This window comes from Pistacia vera, unplaced genomic scaffold (genome assembly GCF_008641045.1).
Source record: "Pistacia vera cultivar Batoury unplaced genomic scaffold, PisVer_v2 Contig17, whole genome shotgun sequence".
Taxonomy (NCBI): Eukaryota; Viridiplantae; Streptophyta; class Magnoliopsida; order Sapindales; family Anacardiaceae; genus Pistacia; species Pistacia vera.
The window spans coordinates 84,621-103,373 of NW_022195789.1; the positions used below are offsets into that span (position 1 = coordinate 84,621).

Consider the following 18,753-nt stretch of genomic DNA (forward strand, 5'->3'; position numbering starts at 1 on the left):
ATTACGCTTATATGCACAGATGTCAGTATAATTTGTCTCGATGTCGCAAGATTGATTACTACTTGCAGCAGAGGCGAAAGTTTCGACATTTTTCCAGACTTGGAGTTCATCATACACCCTATTGGTCAACATTGTCTGTATCTTCCCCTGCATTGACGTCTTTAAGCAGTGTCGGATTGAACGAGGTATAAGTTTATCTGTGTTTACTTGATTACGTTAACATGTGAGTATTATATTTTGTAATGTGATTGGTGATTCGTATGGTGTCCCAATGTTGGTTGTCTCTCACCGTACTATCCTTAGATGAGTGATTTTGTGGCCTGGTCCGTTGAGATGACCCACAAATTTCTAGTCCTGTTATCTGAGCGGGCCAAAACTTTGCACAGTACTGCAATAAAAACAACAAATTACTAGGAAATATTGGACGACATATCATCAGTGGCTGGCAGGAGACTCAACTTCACACAATTAACCTCTAAGTTCTTTTGCCTGCGAAGAGTATATCAAGCATGGCGGAAATTGCTGCAACACACAGGGTTCGGGTGGGATCATGAGTCGCAAAGTCCAACGTGTCCCGTAGAGGTTTGGCAAGAATATGTCAAGGTAAATTTTCATCTTTTTTAACTAATATTAATCAACGACATCGTAATTTTACGCATTTTTTTTAGACTATCAAATATTAATATATTATTCTTTTAACTTACCAACAAAACCCACTGGCGCAACAATTTTACCACAAAGCACTTCCTCACAAGGAGCTTTTATGAAATCATATTTGAGAAGAAAACTGCTACTGGGAGATATGCGTACACATCTACATCTCAACTGGTAGAGACCTCCAATTATTCCAATCAGGGCGCGGTTCCTATGGATGATAGTGACTTTGAACCTGATCTAGATCGGACGACAGGGGAAAAACGGCCAAACACATCTGGCCATGGAAGAGCAAGAAATAGAAGGAACAGAAGTGGCCCGGGATAATCACTTGCGGATGTCATTGGTAGATTGACGGAATAGCTTGTGGAGAAGCGGACTATAGGATCGAGGGCTACCAATCGCAGTGCAGATGAGAGGGACAAAGAGAACACCAGTGCTCCATCTGATCCTTTTTCCATGAGCAATTGTATTCACATCATGACAGCCATGCAAGTACCCACATAGTTTTACTTGCCGGTTGTCAAGTACTTATATCAAAATCTAGGGTGGCGGGAGATATTCGTGAAACTCCCGCCCGAGGAAAAGGCTAACTACATTTATAACGACTTTTCCAATTTGTAGATGACGCTATATTTCCTAAGTGTTTGCCAACAATTTTGTATGCGTCAGTGGGCACTTGTCATTACAATTAGAATTTATAACGCTACTATATGAACTTATTAATTGTGGTACTGTTTTATGTGATATTACATGTTTCAACCCCGTTTTGGATTGTCATTAGAATTAAATATTGACTGTTATATTTTGTTAAGTAGTACAACAACTGTTAATTGTTGATCAATTTTTTGCAAATGTGCAGGTTTAAATGGCATCGTCTAGCCGTATAGGAAGAAGACGACGTGTTACAAATGACGAAGAAGAAATATTGACAGATATAGCCATTGCACTCTGCGGTGTTGTTGCGTTAGAAGCAACTGGGCATTAACTACGACATACATTCGTATTAACTGGTCATGAGTACATGTTGGAAGTACTCAATGGTCATCCTGACAGGATCTATGACAAGTGTCGCATGGACAAAGACTATTTTACATACTTCTGTGAAATTTTGTTCGATCAAGGCAAATTGCGACCAACCAGGAAGACGAGTTTGGAAGAACAAGTTATGATATTTCTAACAATCGTTGGAAAAAACGAGACAATCAAAACGATGATATAGGATTTCCAACATTCGGGTGAGACGATCTCTAGACATGTTGGCACAGTTTGCGAGGCTATATGTGAGTTGAAGACAGAGTTTATCAAACCACCTGACTTCAATGATGTTCCATGGGAAATATCAGCCAACAGAAAATATTACCTTTTCTTTAAGGTACTTGTTCATTATGTTTTCTATTAGTGAATAGTTAAGTTCATTGTGTTATTAATTTTGATAGCCGATTAATATGAGTAAAATTCAATTTTCATGATAGGACTGTATTGGAGCCATTGATGGCACACATATATACACTTCGGTTCCACATGAATTTGCCGATAGGTACCGGAATTGCAAAGGAACGTTGTCACAGAATGTAATGGTTGTATGCGACTTTAGGATGATGTTCACTTATGTCGTTACTGGATGGGAAAGATCTGCGCATGATTCAAGAGTTTTAAATTCAATTCTTGATGATCCTAATTCTGGATTCCCACATCCTCCACCAGGTATAAGTATTTTCTTGACATATTATAGCGCATTACGTCCACTGTTGAGGTCCTGTAATTCAAATAAAATGTCTGACATTATTACAGGCAAATACTATTTGGTTGATGAGGGTTATCCAAATAGAGATGGGTTCCTCGCCCCTCATAGGCGAGTGGCATACCATATTTCTGATCACCGTCATAACCGAAGGGGGCCACAAGAGTTGTTTAACTACAGACATGTTTAACTCCACAATGTTGTCGAGAGAACCTTTGGTGTTTTGAAAAGACGGTTCCGCATTCTGAATGGAATAAACAATTACCCGTTGAACAAACAAGGGAAGATTGTTATGGCATGTTGTGTACTTCATAATTTTATCATAATGTACAATATGGACGGCTGTGTCTCCGAACAAACCAATAACAGTACGGGTAATGAGCAAGTATATTGTGATCGTCAAAACGGGGCAGAATATGGCCGAAATGGAGAAGGACCAAGTCAACCGCAACAAGGTATTATCGACAACATGACAACTGTACGAGATAACATAACAAATGCACTATGGGCAGCACAGTGGACCATGTTATAGTTGTTAATGGAGTATACGTATAAGAATGATTGTAAGGGTTGATAATTAATACTTTTGACATATATGTATTAATATGATGTTTTTAAACAGTTGGATTAGTACTTGAAATTAATATGGGTTTTTGTTTTTTAATATTTACTGGTGACAAAATTACCAATAAAATGTTTAATACAGTATTTTTTAAATGTAAATTGATAAATGAATAATCACAGACAGCCAACACCGCCGGAGGGTGGCCGAAGTCGCCGTATCGACGCATGATTGGCTGGATCTTGCCGGTCATGCACCGATCTATCCTTTTCCGGCTATATCCACGGTGGATATGACTGGAAAAGGCCAGATCTTTGGCCTTAACCAGACATCAACGACGGCCAACATATGGTTACGGACATATCTTTGGTCGTCGTTGACTAGCAAATGCGGCCATATCTGGCTGTCAATGGCCAGATCTAGCCATAGATTTGACTGGCAAAGGCCATATTGGCGCACGACCGACAAGATCGCCAATCATGGGCCGATACGGCGACTTCAGCCACCCTCCGACGGTGGTGGCTGGCTGTGATTATTCAATGGATGGGTTAGGGGTATTTTTGTTAACTTTCAAAGTTTTATTATAGGGGTGTTTAGTAAATAAACAAACATAGGACGTATTTTTATTAATTTCCAAATCTTATATCTTAATACCCGCCCAATTCAACTTTTTTTAACTTTTTTCTAAAAAATGTAAAAAAATGAACCAAACGGAGCCATATTCTTTAAATCTTATTCGCATAATCATAACCCACTCAACTACTCAGTATCATTCCCAAAATCCTATTCAAAATAATAAACCAAATACGCCCCAAAATTTTGCAATACAATCAACTCTGATTTCCCAAAATTAAAACCCTGACCATTTTAATTTTTTTTCCACTGAAAATATTCTTCACCTCCATGGCTGCCACAACCACCACCTCTGCCACCAATAGCGCTGTTATCGCTATCTACTACCTCTGTTCATCTCTGTCTTCTAACCCCAAACAAACCCAGAAAGCTCCTCTTTCTCTGTTCTCCAAAACCTTTCAAAAATTCTCACTTAAACAACAACCCCACAAAAAATGACTTCATTGTTTTCTCCAAAAACCCCATATCCTGGTTCTTTATCAATGTCGAAAAGCACCCAGATGACTGTTTCGTTAGCTTTGATGATAGTGACGACGATAAGCCCCGTGAAGAGTGCGGTGTTGTGAGCATCTATAGGGACCCTTAAGCATCTCGTTTATGCTATTTTAGCGTTACACGCGCTGCAGCATCGTGGACAAGAAGGTTGCCGTATGGTTGCTATGAAAAATATGGTTCTTCAAACTATTACTGGTGTTGGTTTAGTCTTTGAGGTGTTTAATAAATCTGAAAGAAAATGTTAGTTTTGCAAACTAATGAACAGTAGATAGGAGAGGCTTTGTGCATGAGTTATTGAGATTTGTTTATGTCTTGTATGACTGAAAGAAAATGTTAGTTTTGCAAACTTCCCAGAATATGAAGTGGTTAAGCTACTCAATTTGCTGTGTTTTTCATTTACCTTGAGGCCATTTGTGATTTGTTGCAGAAAAGTGTAATTGAAGCAGCTTCAGGACTGTGGACAAACCTATAATTGTTAAGGTACTTGGTGAATTATCTCATACACTCGTTTTGTTGAAGTCGTGATTTTATAGTCTGTGGATGATATATTGAAATTCAGAACTGGTAATGATGAGTTCTGGTGACAGATAATATTGAAATTGAACTTGATTAGAGTAAATCCATTGACGGTTGTCCTGTATCTTTGATCTGAAAATTTTTGTTGTCCTTGAAACTGACCCTTTTCTGCTTCATATCATATGGATGGAGCTCATTTGTAAGATACGAAATCCTTTTATGGTGGAGTACAAAGATTCTTGGGTAGAAAAGGTATGCTATTCTTGTATTATTTAATTAAATTCTCAGCAGCCATATTAGCCTTTACTTTTTATTTTTTATGTTGTTCTTTCCTTCCCTTACTGTTGATAAAGAATATAGTTGTCCCCCTAGTTTACTTTTAAGTTTTACCCCATGTTTTAATCTAAGGTTGCTCAACATTGTGAATTATACCCCATGTTTTACTCGATGGATTTGTTGAATTATCTCATACACTCATTTTGTTGAAGCCATGATTTTATAGTTTGTGGATGATATACCTTATGGTTTGCAGCCTTGGATATTTAGTGAGATAAAGGAACAGAGGGATTGAAGGTTAAATATCTTGACTGATTATGTACGTTTTGGCATTGGAAATTAACTAGTTGTTTTAGTTATGTTTACATCCTTGGATTTTGAAGAAATGAAGTTCTATCATACTGCCTGGTTGTTGTCAACAATTGTGTAAAGGAATTTAGAATCTCAATCCCTTATATATTCTACCTTGTATCAAGCAATTCTAAGTATTTATTCAACCATTCTTTGTTCATCAATCTATATACAAGATAAACTCCATAATCATATCAAATTTTCTACCAAAATTGACAAGAGCCAATCAAACTGTGTAAGGTTTAGAGCTTGGAACTCAATTCATCCAAGAAAGAGATTAATAAAAAAATTCAAAACTGTATTTGGATGATTTTAAGATGTGTCATGCACTTCAATCACACACCGGATACCGCGTATCTTTTTGTGTTAAACCCACAAGTAATGCTGTAATTTGGAGGTATTCTAAGTAATGGACTGATCGTGCCGAGATCATACGCCTTGGTTCTCATTCCGATTTCGAGGTCCTTGCACCCAACCATCATCAATGGATTCAATGGTTCCATTCAACCCATCATCCATATAATCACCAACCCTTTTCACCTTAATCTTCCCAGAGAAGCAAGCATAGCAAAAATCCGGAGAATCTGCGCCAACAACTTCTTCAAGTTGTCAAATGGCTTAACTGGGTAATTCCCAGAGAAGAAACATAACAAAGATCCAGGGAAGCACACCAACAAAGTCCCTAATCTCCTCAACACTCACTATAGTAACATGATGCAATGATAGGTGGGTTGGCAACTTGGCCCCCGCCTCCTTTAGCAACCTAACAATTTTAGATGTTGTTGCAATTCAATGAAAGGATCACAATCACAACATCACAATCAACAAGAGCCTCACAATCAACATCACAATCAAAAACAGCACATTGCAATTTCCATTATGTGCTACCCGAACAGACCGAAACCTATACCCACCAACAAAAGGTTGCACATTTTTAAACATAGAACAACCAACGGTTCAATATCTAACAAGACCAATAGTCATACCACTAGGCAATTGATCAAGTTTAGACTCATTAAACACCTCAGAGACTAAACCAACACCAGTAATAGTTTGAAGAACCATATTTTTCATAGCAACCATACTGCAACCTTCTTGTCCATGATGCTGCAGCGCGTGTAGCACTAAAATAGCACAAACAAGATGCTTCAAGGTCACTATAGAAGCTCACAACACGGCACTCTTCATGGGGCTTATCGTTGTCATCATCATCAAAGCTAACAGAACGATCATCTAGCTGCTTCTCGACATTGGTAAAGAACCGGGATATGGGGTTTTTGGAGAAAACAACGCAGTCAGTTTTGTGGGGTTGTTGTTTAAAAGAGAAAAGAGAGGGTTTTGGAGAACAAAGAAAGAGGGGCTTTCTGGGTTTTTTTAGGGTTAGAAGACAGAGATGAAGAGAGGTGGTAGATAGCGATAACGACGCCGATGGTGGTATAGGCGGTGGCTGTGGCAGCCATTGAGGTGAAGAATATTTCCTGAGGGAAAAAAAATTAAAATTGTCAGGTTTTATTTTAATGTTGGAAAATCATAATTGATTTAAGGTTTTGCAAAATTTTGAATTTTGAATTTTTTATTGGGAGAAAGTGACGTGACATATAGATGATGTGGCTACTAAGATGGAATGTGTCACGTCACATGCCATATCACTTTGTAAGAGATTTTTTGTAAGGGTCTTTATAAGTCTAGCATTATCTTAAAATAAATACAATAATGCTAGTCTTATTCCCTTCTCTTATTCTCTTACGTGGCAACTAACGTGATAGATGTCATATCATCTGTCACATCACCTAGCTATCACATTTCTCTCTCTAAAATAAAAAAAAAACATTAAACCTAAATTGAAATTTGGAGGGAACCCAAAATAGAAAAAACTTCATTTTATCTTTTCCTCTGAATCAAATTAACCCAAATCCAATCTTAGCCAATTTTGAATTTCAATTTTGAAAAACCATAAGCCTTAACCTTCCAATTTCAACCATCATCTTGAATCCAAAAATAAGGGAGTACGAAGATCACATACAAAGCAAGGGGTGAAGAAATGTTGGATTCTCATCACAGATGAAACACAAATAGTGAACGACGGTGGTGAAGACAAGCAAGGGTCAGGTGAGTGGTTGATTTATTTGCACTCGTTTCCATTCTCTTGTACTTTTCTTTCTTTCTTGTTGGTTTCAATGGCTGTTTCAAAGTTTGTGTTAATGTTCAATTTGAGTGAAGGATAACTGACGTCAAAGGTTTTGTTTGTGCATTTAGTAATGGGTTTTGATTACACATTAATTGTTTGTGGTAATGTCCAGCCATCTGCAATGACAACCACTACCGAGCTCAGCCACCTTTTAATCAAGCACTTCCTTTTATTGAAGATTAATATATATGAAACCAGTATTTGGAATTATTAATCACCACTTCCAATAATTCAGCACTGAACTTAGTCAGAAATCACAACTCTAATGTACAAGAAGTGAGAAATAAATTAGAGCTCAATGGGAAATTTTGTTGATTTATCTTATATCTAATACACAAATATTAATAAGGAATTGGTATGGCTCTAGATGGATATGACCAATGTCCAGATGTTAACTTCAGTGAATTGAAACCAAGGATTTATGGGAAAAAAAAAAAAATTGGAGCTTTATTAGTGTTGACTGAGTAGGTGGTTTTGTTTAACATTACATGGCAGATTTTTGGTCATTGACAACTTATACTTAAACCATTTCATAGGATGGACATGGACATAGATTTTGCTACTTTTATTAGCCTATTTTTTACTATAATATGAAAGTAAATATTTAAATATATGTTTTAGGTTAGTTTAGTTGTTTTTTGATTGACTCACTATGAATCTTCTCTCAACTCTATTTCCATAAACTAAAAGCCTTTATAGACGAAGGTTTTATGTTTGAAACTTGCATACTATATTACAAGTTTGGCACTGTTTTATTTAGTTGTCTTTAATAGGTTTCAACGTTTCTAGATTGTAGAATTGGATAACATTAAAATATTATGAAATTACCCTTGTTAATTAGATTATATCATAAAACATTATATAAACTACTTACCCAAAAAGAAAAAAAAAACATTATATAAATTATTTTATTCACGTGTCATTCTATATTTGAAGATGTGTATTTCTTTATGGTTTTAATAGCCTTATATATACCTAGAACCACTTAAGTGTTGGACATTCAGAGAACATATAATTTTGAGGTGGAACTATGGACTTCTGCACCTACTTTGTTCTAATCATTAATATTACTATTGAATTCTCAATGTTGGATGCATTGTTTAATCAACATTAGTATCTTTTAATAGAATCTATTTCTGAAGCTAATATTGTTTGCAACCGTAAACCAAAAATGGAAAAGTGCAATGAAACAAAAAAAACCAAGGAACTCTATTTCTAAAGCCAATGTTGTTGAGGTAATTTTTTCTTCATAATCTCTTTTTTATTCATTTATATGATTTTAATTTTTGTATGATATCATTTCTAGCTCTTATGAGTGTTATTATATTTTTATCTTGTTGATTATAATATCAACAAATCAGGATAATGATTGTCAAGAAATAGCAGATACAAGAACTGCTGAAGAGGAATGGAGGCCTAAGCCTAGAATGGTTGTTGATTCTTTTGATGAGGTTTTCCTATACTACAAAAACTATGGGAATAAAATGGGTTTTAAAGTTATGATAAGATCTTCAAAGAAAGGAGTTGATGGAGGGTTGAAATACGTGAAAATGGCTTGTTCTTGTAGTGGGAAGTTGAGCAATGAATCTAGAAAAGCATTTAATATGCATCTAGTGATAAAAATTGATTGTAAGGCTCATAGTACCACATCTTTACGTTATGATGGAAAATGGAAAATATGTTCAACTATCGTAGATCATAACCATGCACTCACTACTCCTAGCAAAAGTAGATATTTCAAGAAGAATTGAATAATACAACCATTTGTGAAAAGGAAACTTGAAGTGAATGATAGGGTCGGGATTAGAGCAAATAAAAATTTTAATTCCTTGGCAGTTGAAGTTGGCAGAGCTGAGAATTTGTCTTTCCTACAGAAAGATTGTAGGAACTACATTGATAAAGTTAGGAGGCCACGACTTGGTGTTGGAGATGCTTTTGCAATTCAATTTTTTGAAGATGCAAAAGGAGAATTCAAATTTCTTATACATTACGGATTTAGATGAAGAGTGTCGATTGCAGAATGTTCTATGGGTGGATGCAAGAAGTAGGGCTACATTTAAAGAATTTGGTGACATCGTGACATTTGCCACTACATATTTGACCAACAAGTATGATATGTCGTTTGCTACTTTTGTTGGTGTTGATCATCATGTCCATTCAACATTGCTAGGTTGTGGGTTAATCTCTCATGAGGACACAGATACATTTCTATGGCTTTTTTAGTCTTGGCTTACATGTATATGGAATTGTGCTCTTAAGGCAATAATCACCGATTAAGATAAGGCAATGCAAAATGATATCGAGATTGTGTTCCCCAATACATGACATAGATGGTGTTTGTGGCATATAATGAAGAAATTGCCTAAGAAGTTAAAAGGTTATAGTGAATATGAAAATATTAAGTTTAGTTTACAAAATGTCGTGTATGAATCGTTGACATGAGATGAGTTTGAGGAATGATGGAATAGGTTCATTGATAGACACAACCTTCAGGCCAATGAATGTTTACTTGGATTGTATAATGAAAGACAACATTGGGTGCTGACATTTGTAAAAGATATCTTTTGGGCAGGTATGTTTACTACTCAACATAATGAAAGTATACATGCATTCTTTGATGGGTATGTAAATTAAAAAATCATTCTAAAACGGTTTGTTGAACAGTAGGAGAATGCATTGTGTGATAAAGTGGAAAATGAAAAGGAAGGTAATTTTAGATCTTTCAAATCATGGATCCCTTGCATAAGCGTTTATCCTATGGAGAAACAATATCAAGATGCTTACACCACTGCTAAATTCAAAGAGTTTCAACAGAAGCTTGCTGCTAAACTCTATTGTGAAATATCTTCTTACAAAGATGTTGATTCATATAAGGAATTTATAGTGAAGGAAGTTGTTGTGGTTGGAGAGACATGTCATCGTGATTCTTTTCTGGTGTGCTTTAATGAAAGTAGTTGTGATGTTCATTGCAATTGTCGATTGTGAGTTTAGAGGAATTTTATGTTGACATGCAATTGTTGTGTTGCTTCATAAGGATATTTATCAAGTTCTTGAAAAGTAAATTTTAAGGCGATGGAGAAAAAATATATGCAGATGTCACACCAAAGTTCGCATAAGTTATAACAGTTGGAGTATGAATGTTGAAGGACAATGTTTTGATTAGATGTGTAATGCATTTTCTATGGTGGTAGATTTGACATCAAGCAATGACAATGCATGTAATAAGGTGATGCAAATGATCAGTGACATGAAGAAGGAGTTGGAGCTAACTAAAAAGGCCGATTTAGTTAATAGAAACCTAAACATGTTCGCAAATTGTATAAAAAACTGTGAAAGCGTTCAATGTAATTCAAAAGAGGGGAGTAGTATTATTCTGACTCCATAGTTTATTCGCAGCAAAGGTCAACCTCCAATTAAAAGAAAGCAATTGAAGGTTGAACAAATTGTTCATAAAGCTAAAAAGAAGAAATTACGAAACCAAGTGAGTGTTGTAGCTACTTTTTTAGCATTCAAACTCTGTTTAAAAAATTTTATGGATCATTTATCAATAAATGTGTTAGCCCCGACATGTGGTTCATATTATAATACTAATTATCAAAGTTTATGTTTAGTATCAATTAGTCTTTTTAAATTACCAACTATAATTGGCCTTGTGATTTTCTTCTAAAGTATCACATGATTTATAAATTTAATTTGATTGAAGGCTAGGAGTTCCCATCAATCAACAGAAGCAATTAATGCTGGTGCATTTGTGGTTATGTCCAAGGAGATGAAGCAAAATAATAAATTAGATTGGGCAACAACCCGAGAGTGTCAACCTCAGTTATCCTCGATGTCTTTGTATTCAGTTACTAGACCAATGACCAAAATAATATATTAGATTGGGCAACAACTCAATCCCATTGTGGCCACAACTTTAATGTTATTGTCATATACTAAATTGCGCCATGAGATAACTTCTCCCGTACTTGAGAGTAATGAATCGTCTGTCGATCCACCATAGTCTTGATACACTCCTCGAGGTAACCAATCACTACCATATTGATAGCTCTAAATAGAACTACGTTAGACTAGTGTCAAACTACACCAATCGGTGCACAAGGCGCTCTGGTGATTTCAAGTCTAAATATCACATGCACCACCATTCGTTAGAGGATTTGTTCCATAGACACTAGGGTTACCATCTATATGGAATCCTCTAATGGGTCAGTCCAGTGAACTTGCCTACAGCAAGCACCCAACTGTTGCACCAGGTTGTCGACAAACAACCTTGACAAGTGAGATCAATTATTACCTTTCGACAAGGTCGTTCAACACTATGATAGGCTTACCGTATTATCTGTGCCCTTGGTCAAAATAATACTGGAGCTACAGACATTTCTAGAATGACCACCATATGTGATCATAGGGTTCCCACTATCAAGATTTGAAACACTTGATACCTCGTCATGATTTTACCATCCTAAGGACATATATCAATACATACAACTATGAGTTACATGATATAGTAGATAATGCTTTTATTGACTAATATTATTACAAAGAGTCAATTCCACAATAATTGATTGGCTCTAGGGCACCTACTCCAACAGTTGTTGCTCTTAGGTTGATTTGCTACTATTGCCTGGGCCTTTTAATGCTACTATTAGGGCGTTTTGGTGTTGGTTTTTTTTTTTGCTGTTGGCCCTAGCATTGTTTTGTTGCTGTTGGGATTTTTCTTTGCTGCTGCTTGGGTTTTACTACTGTTACGGGTGATTTTGCTACTACTACTAAGGCCTTTTTTGCTATTGTTGGGGCTACTGTTACTAGGGGTTTTGTTTGCTGCTACTGGGGTTTTGGTTGCTGCTCCTGGGTTGATTTGCTATTGCTGATGCCTGGGCCTTTTATTGCTACTGCTGCTGGGGCCTTTTGGTGTTGCTAGTGTTTTTTTGCTGCTGTTGGGGCTATTGGCCCTGGGGCTGTTTTGTTGCTGCTGCTGGGGTTTTCCTTATTATTAAATCATAGCTTAACCTAGATTATTATTCTAATCATGGTAGGGACATGCTACAAGACATTATATACACAAACAAGAATAATCATAGCAAAAACACTCCCTTCTCTCTGTCTTTCTCTTTCTATTTTGACTATAAAAATAGAGAGGTACATGTTGGGAACAAGGCCAGGTTAGGGCTGAGGTAAACCAAAACCCCTGCGGGATTAGTCAAAAACAGGAATCAGAAATGATCTCATCACTTAACTTCAAAAAAATCTTACTTTATAAACAATACTTTCTTGTTGGATTACTTTTATATAACTTTATTACTCTTTGTGAAATGCATGTGGAGTGGTTGAAAGTTTGAGTTAAAAAAGGATTTGAATCTTTGGTACCTAGCTGTAATAGCCGAAGTTAAACCAAGCAAGAAAAAAAAATCTACATATATAGATATATATTTAAAAATTCAAACATAACAAAAGAAAGAGAGGAAACACATATTGTGGATCCACTAGCATGCATGAAAAGTTACTGTATTATCATAACGACAAGAACCCACTAGCAGGTCCATAACCTCATGTGCTTATATGTATTGAATAAGGTCAAATGACCCAACATTATCCTACATGAAAAGGATGGCACATGCCTTCTCATACTTAAACTAATGAAATATGTATAGGCATCTAAATAAGTAACCTATATTTTATTAATGGTGACTCTGAGTCACACTACATGTATAGAATGAGATTAAATAGAGTCTGTCAGAATAAATTTTATTCAAGACAATTATGTAGCATAGGACATCTGCTGACAAGTTTAAATGAAAAGGGCAAAGTATGATGGCGTGATCTTTCATAATTATTCCACTTTGAAGAAGCAGCTCTTTGTTTGCCCCACTTTTTACCCATGCACAATCAAAATCCAAATTCATCACTATAAAATACATAAAACGAACATCATCATTTCCTCTTCACCGAACATTAATTAATATCATAGCTACAATACAAAAACCAGATATGTCTCCTCCTCACATAAGCATTACAACGAACAGTTAGCATGTAATCAAAATCCATTACTAAAATACACAAAACCTTTGACATCATCTACCCTTCATCCAAACATTAGCACAAACATTTAACATCCAAACAATATCTACCAACATTTAAAGTCTTGTTCATGATAGCTTCTACAACCAAATATCTACCAACATTTAAAGTCTTGTTCATGATAGCTTCTACAACCAAAGCTGTGGCCACGACCATTGAAACCAACAAGAAAGAAAGAAAAGAACAAGAGAATGGAAATGACTGCAAATAAATCGGCCACTCACCTAACCACTGTTTGTCTTCACCACCATCGTTCACCGTTTGTGTTTCATTTGTAATGAGAATCCAACATTTCTTCACCCCTTGCTTTGTATGCGGTCTTCATGCGACTCATTTTTGGATTTGAGATGGTGGCTGAGATTGGAAGGTTAAGGCTTATGGTTTTTCAAAATTGAAATTCGAAATTGGTTGAGATTGGGTTCGAGCTAATCTGAGTCAGGGGAAAAGATAAAATGAAGTGTTTTCTCTTTTGGGTTCCCTCCAAATTTCAATATAGGGTTTAAATTTTTTTTTTTTTTTTTAATTTTAGGGGGAGAAACGTGACAGTTAGGTGATGTGGCAAATGATATAACATCTGCCACGTCAGCTGTCACATAAGGGAGTAAGAGAAGTGAATAAGAATAGAATTGTTGAAATAAATAACAAAGCAATAATCACTAAATCAATAAGACTACACATACGTCAATCTCTTTCAACACTCCCTTACAACATGACATGGCATCTGCCACGTGGCAATTAGGTGATGTGGCAAATGATATGACATCTGCCACATCAGCTGCCACATAAGGGAGTAAGAGAAGTGAGTAAGAATAGCATTGTTGAAATAAATAACAAAGCAATAATCACTAAATCAATAAGACTACACATACATCAATCTCTTACAACACTCCCTTACAACATGACATGGCATCTGACGTGGGATTGACGTATGTGTAGTCTCATTGTTCACTAAATGTATATTCACTCATAATAGAATAAGTTTCAATAGCTCATTAATGATTTATAAATGGTAGATAGATTTTTGTATATCAAAAACTAAGTTTTGAGTTAAAACCAAGGTTCTGAAACCCTACCCGGGCTATCACCAGACCAAGGGGCTGGGTCCCGGTTTGCCTTGTTCGATCGGTTAAACTGGCGGTCTACCAACAATCAAGAAAGTTTGAAATCTTACAAACACACCCCTAAAGAATGTCAATAGTCCCTATAGGTTTGAAATCTAGCAAATACACCCATAAGATTGGACACTAAATCGATTTTTCAGACCAAATTTTGATGGCCAAAATTCAATCTGACACCACCACTTGAAGCATTGTTCTCCACTCCACAAAACCCCTTTAACTCTTGAATTTGGTAGCCCCAGTTCGTCGACTGTGACTTGTGAACATCGTTGTGATTGGGTTGATTTTTTTTTTGCCAAATTTCGGCTGGTTCTGGCATTCAAAATTCAATATGACACCACCACCTAAACCACTGGCTCCACTGTACAAAACATCTAACCCCAGCACTTGGTAGCCCCTCGTTTGCCAGTCATGACTCGCGTATTAGGTTGATTTTTTCTAGCCAAATTCCATCTGATTTCAACGTCCAAAATTCAATCAGACACCACCTTCCATGACTTGCATATTGGGTTAATTTTTCTAGCCAAATTTCGGTTGATTCCAACGTCCAAAATTCAATCCGACACCACCCCTAGAGTCACCGACCTCCACTCTACAAAAAGCCTCTAACAACGGCACTTGATACTCAATTGGTATCAAGGTCAGGGTCTTATGACGCTAAGCGAATAAGCTTAGAGGCGCAGGCATGGGCAAGTTAGAGCTTAGCCACAATAAAATTGTTGAAGTTTCTAATCTTCTTCCCCCAATCTTTTTAGCTATTATTTTTTCAATAGAAATTAGCTCACAACTCATCTTGACATTGCGTAATCCTGCTCATTTTGTCCAAAAAGAAAAAAAAAAGTTATCTTATAAAAGATGTATATACAATCAACCAATTATTAAATATTATGTCTATATATGTAATATACATTTATGCATCAGTCTCATGATTAGTTGATTGTATCATGCATTAATTATATTAAACTTTGTTAAATTATAAATTGTTGGTAACTTTAGTACTAAACGTATACACCAATTTAGGACTTAGAATATTAATAAAACATTCTTCCATGTGAGTGATGTTATTGAGCTTCGCCAATTGGTCAAGCTAGTATAACAAAAAATTTTGACATAGATAAATCCATGATTATTAATTCATAATAATCCAATGGCTTGAAAATTTATTTAGTTAACATTAAAAATATATAGTTAATTCTAACTTTTCATTCAAGTTCATTAGATAATTTGTATTACAATAAAATAACTCTTATCTGATTTGATCAATTGATAGCCCCGATCTCCACTCTACAAAAACCCTTTTACCCAACACTTGATAGCCCCTCGTTCACCGGGGATCAGGTTAAAGATTTTGTGAACAGTTAAAAATGGTACCCTAAACCAGATAGGGCACCGATCACTGGTCGAATCGGTCCAGTTTTCAAAACAGTGGCTAAAATAATAAACCTTGGGGGTCAACGTCTTTTTAACTCAATAATTTAAGTAATAACATATTTTGTTCCCTTTGTCTCTTTGAATCTTGCTTTTTTGAGAATTGAGTTAGTTTTACCCTCATGAAGACATTAAAAGGCAATAATATAATCTCAAAATTACATCATACTCTATATATTAGTAAACTAATTACCTTACTTACCTATATAATCATTTATTTTATTTTATTATTATTTTTTTATACATTCACATAATTTATATCTTCTTTCTTATCATATTTATCATGAATGCGGTTGGCATTTGGTTGTGATACCTCAGTGGTATCATAAATCAAGCATCAACATGACTTATTGTAGCCTTATAATTGTACTTGTTTGTGGTTCTAGCATCACCGCAGAACAAGTTTCCGAATTCAAGTGCGTGGTACGTAACAGAGTACCTAATATTGGCATGAGGATGTTGAATTGCTAATTCATTTAGGACACCATTTTCCATATTTAACATAAATATATGTTTCCTTGTTTCAACGAAGCAAATGCTTTAAGAACCAACACCATGATTCCTCATTCTCGCCTTCACATATACAAACAACCAACATAAATAGTTCATTATCGGCATCAATAGAGACAATTGATAAGGTACATTTACTATATGAGCCTTTCAAGTGTGCCTCTTTTAGCCCAAAGAACGATCTGCAACCATTTAGAAAAACCATCTTTTTGGACTGGAAAACTGACAAACATTCTCTGGAACTTTGTACCAATAGGTTTAACCTTAATGTATTCCTTAAGTTCCTTAGTTGCAAGACACTGGCATAACTATATGGTTTGTGATAACTGATAACTAACATCATGTCATGTCCTAGAAATGATGTTGTCTTGTTTTCAGCTCTGTAAAACATATTACAATAACAATCTCTTCCTATTTTTTTCGTAATAGCCTATTCTAAAATTGACGCATCAACCTTAGGATTATCCTTTACCATTTCTAAGAACTTCCTAGCTATCTAATGAGCTTGATCTGAACCATGGACAAATCTAGGACACATATGTGAGGGGTATTAAAAGATATAATCTGATATGTAATCATCCATGACATGAAGAGGCATGAATCATGATGGGGCTGCACAGAAGAAAGCGACTTTAGCCTTTGAATTGCAAAGCCATATAGTACATCCTTGAAGACATTAGCAATTTTAAACATGTAGCCAACCTCTAAAGCAATTAAACTATCCCCTAAAGGTTGTTAATACACATGACCAGTAATGTCTCATCATCTGAGTCACTGTTTGTGCAAATATAGTGATGAAAGTATCCATTATCATCGCTCTAGTCTCTCTATAATCGTTTACTCATTGGGACTATAAACGATTTTTTTCCACCCAAATAATGGTTTACTGACACTTTTCGACTCACACACTTTTAAAATATCACTTTACTACCCAAATTTATATTTCGTTTCCGATTTCGACATTGTTGCGACCCAACACCACCACAATTCTCTTCACCGATCATCACTCACCAAAACCTTTCAAACCTTACTCCCTTGGACCCTGCCAATCCTCGGGAATTGAGCGATTAGGGTTTGCACAACCACCCCTCCCAAGTTAAATTCCGATCAATCCCAACCACCAAAAGACTCAGGGTGAGAAAGTGACATTAAACTATTATTTGGGTGGAAAAAAGTCATTAACTCGGTTCCCAATTGATTTCCATTTCAAGAAGGACTTATATAGGCATTTGAAGACACACGATTGTGATTGTGGGGAGTGGCAATTGCAAGGATTATTTTTGAAAGCATAGTATATAACTATTTTTTCTTGCAGTATAAACACACTTTTGTAAATTGGATGGGGTATTGGAAAAAGTTACAAAATATTTGTTTTTTATCTGTAACAAAATTTATGTCCATGTTGGTATTATATTTGGTATACAATATCAAGTACACAAAAAAGAACTTTAAGGTTATGTCATTTTGTATCACAATTTGAAATTTAGGCATGTCAGCTTTTAAGAATTTGTAAGCTATATGCTTTGGATTCGAATTTGCAAACTTTTTTGCTTAGGAGTTGTAAGCTTTAAACTTTGATATGCTCATTTGTCAAATATAATTGATTGGATGGATTACTTTGGCTATAATTGCATTATTTTAATGGATTTTATCTTTAATAAATTTTGAGTTTGAAGTGGTGATTACAAAATCACTTCAAGGAGTTGTGATTATACGGTGAATGGAATCAAGAGTGATTATATGTGAGTATGATATTTTAGAGTTGTGTGAGCATGAATGAGTGCAATGTGCAAGAAAGTTGAAAATGTCACTTTGAGGGTTTTTTAGATTTAGACCAAAATGTCACTTTTCAAACCTAGGTGGTTAAATTGATATTTTTCTATGTTTCATATCTTTATAGTTTAACCCAAGCTGATCAACTGCATAGTGCGTCCTATTTCTGGGTTCTATTTAGGGGCTAAAATATCATATTCTAAAGTTTACGGGTAAAGTATGTCTGCCATAGTTTGAAAATTCACCTCTTTCGTTTGACCGGATTGTCTTCCAGATTTGAACTGGAGCAGACCCTATTTTTCCTAGTTGGTTCGGTTGATCAGATGTGGCTTAGTCATTCTAATGGTTAGTGCCACGTCGACGTTACCTTAAATCCAGTTGACTGGATTCAAAGCAGTCAACTAGTTTTTGTGTTTTTCAAACTCTT

At 35.6% G+C, this 18,753-nt stretch overlaps 1 protein-coding gene across 1 annotated transcript; it reads left to right on the top strand.

Moving 5' to 3' along the window:
* Nucleotides 1–8,603: 8,603 nt before the first annotated feature.
* Nucleotides 8,604–9,642, top strand: LOC116125720 (protein FAR1-RELATED SEQUENCE 2-like). Its single transcript, XM_031411438.1, has 3 exons — nt 8,604–8,654; nt 8,781–9,110; nt 9,256–9,642. Exons 1-3 carry the CDS (start codon nt 8,604–8,606, stop codon nt 9,640–9,642), a joined length of 768 nt encoding a protein of 255 aa, XP_031267298.1.
* The last annotated feature ends 9,111 nt before the right edge of the window (nt 9,643–18,753 follow it).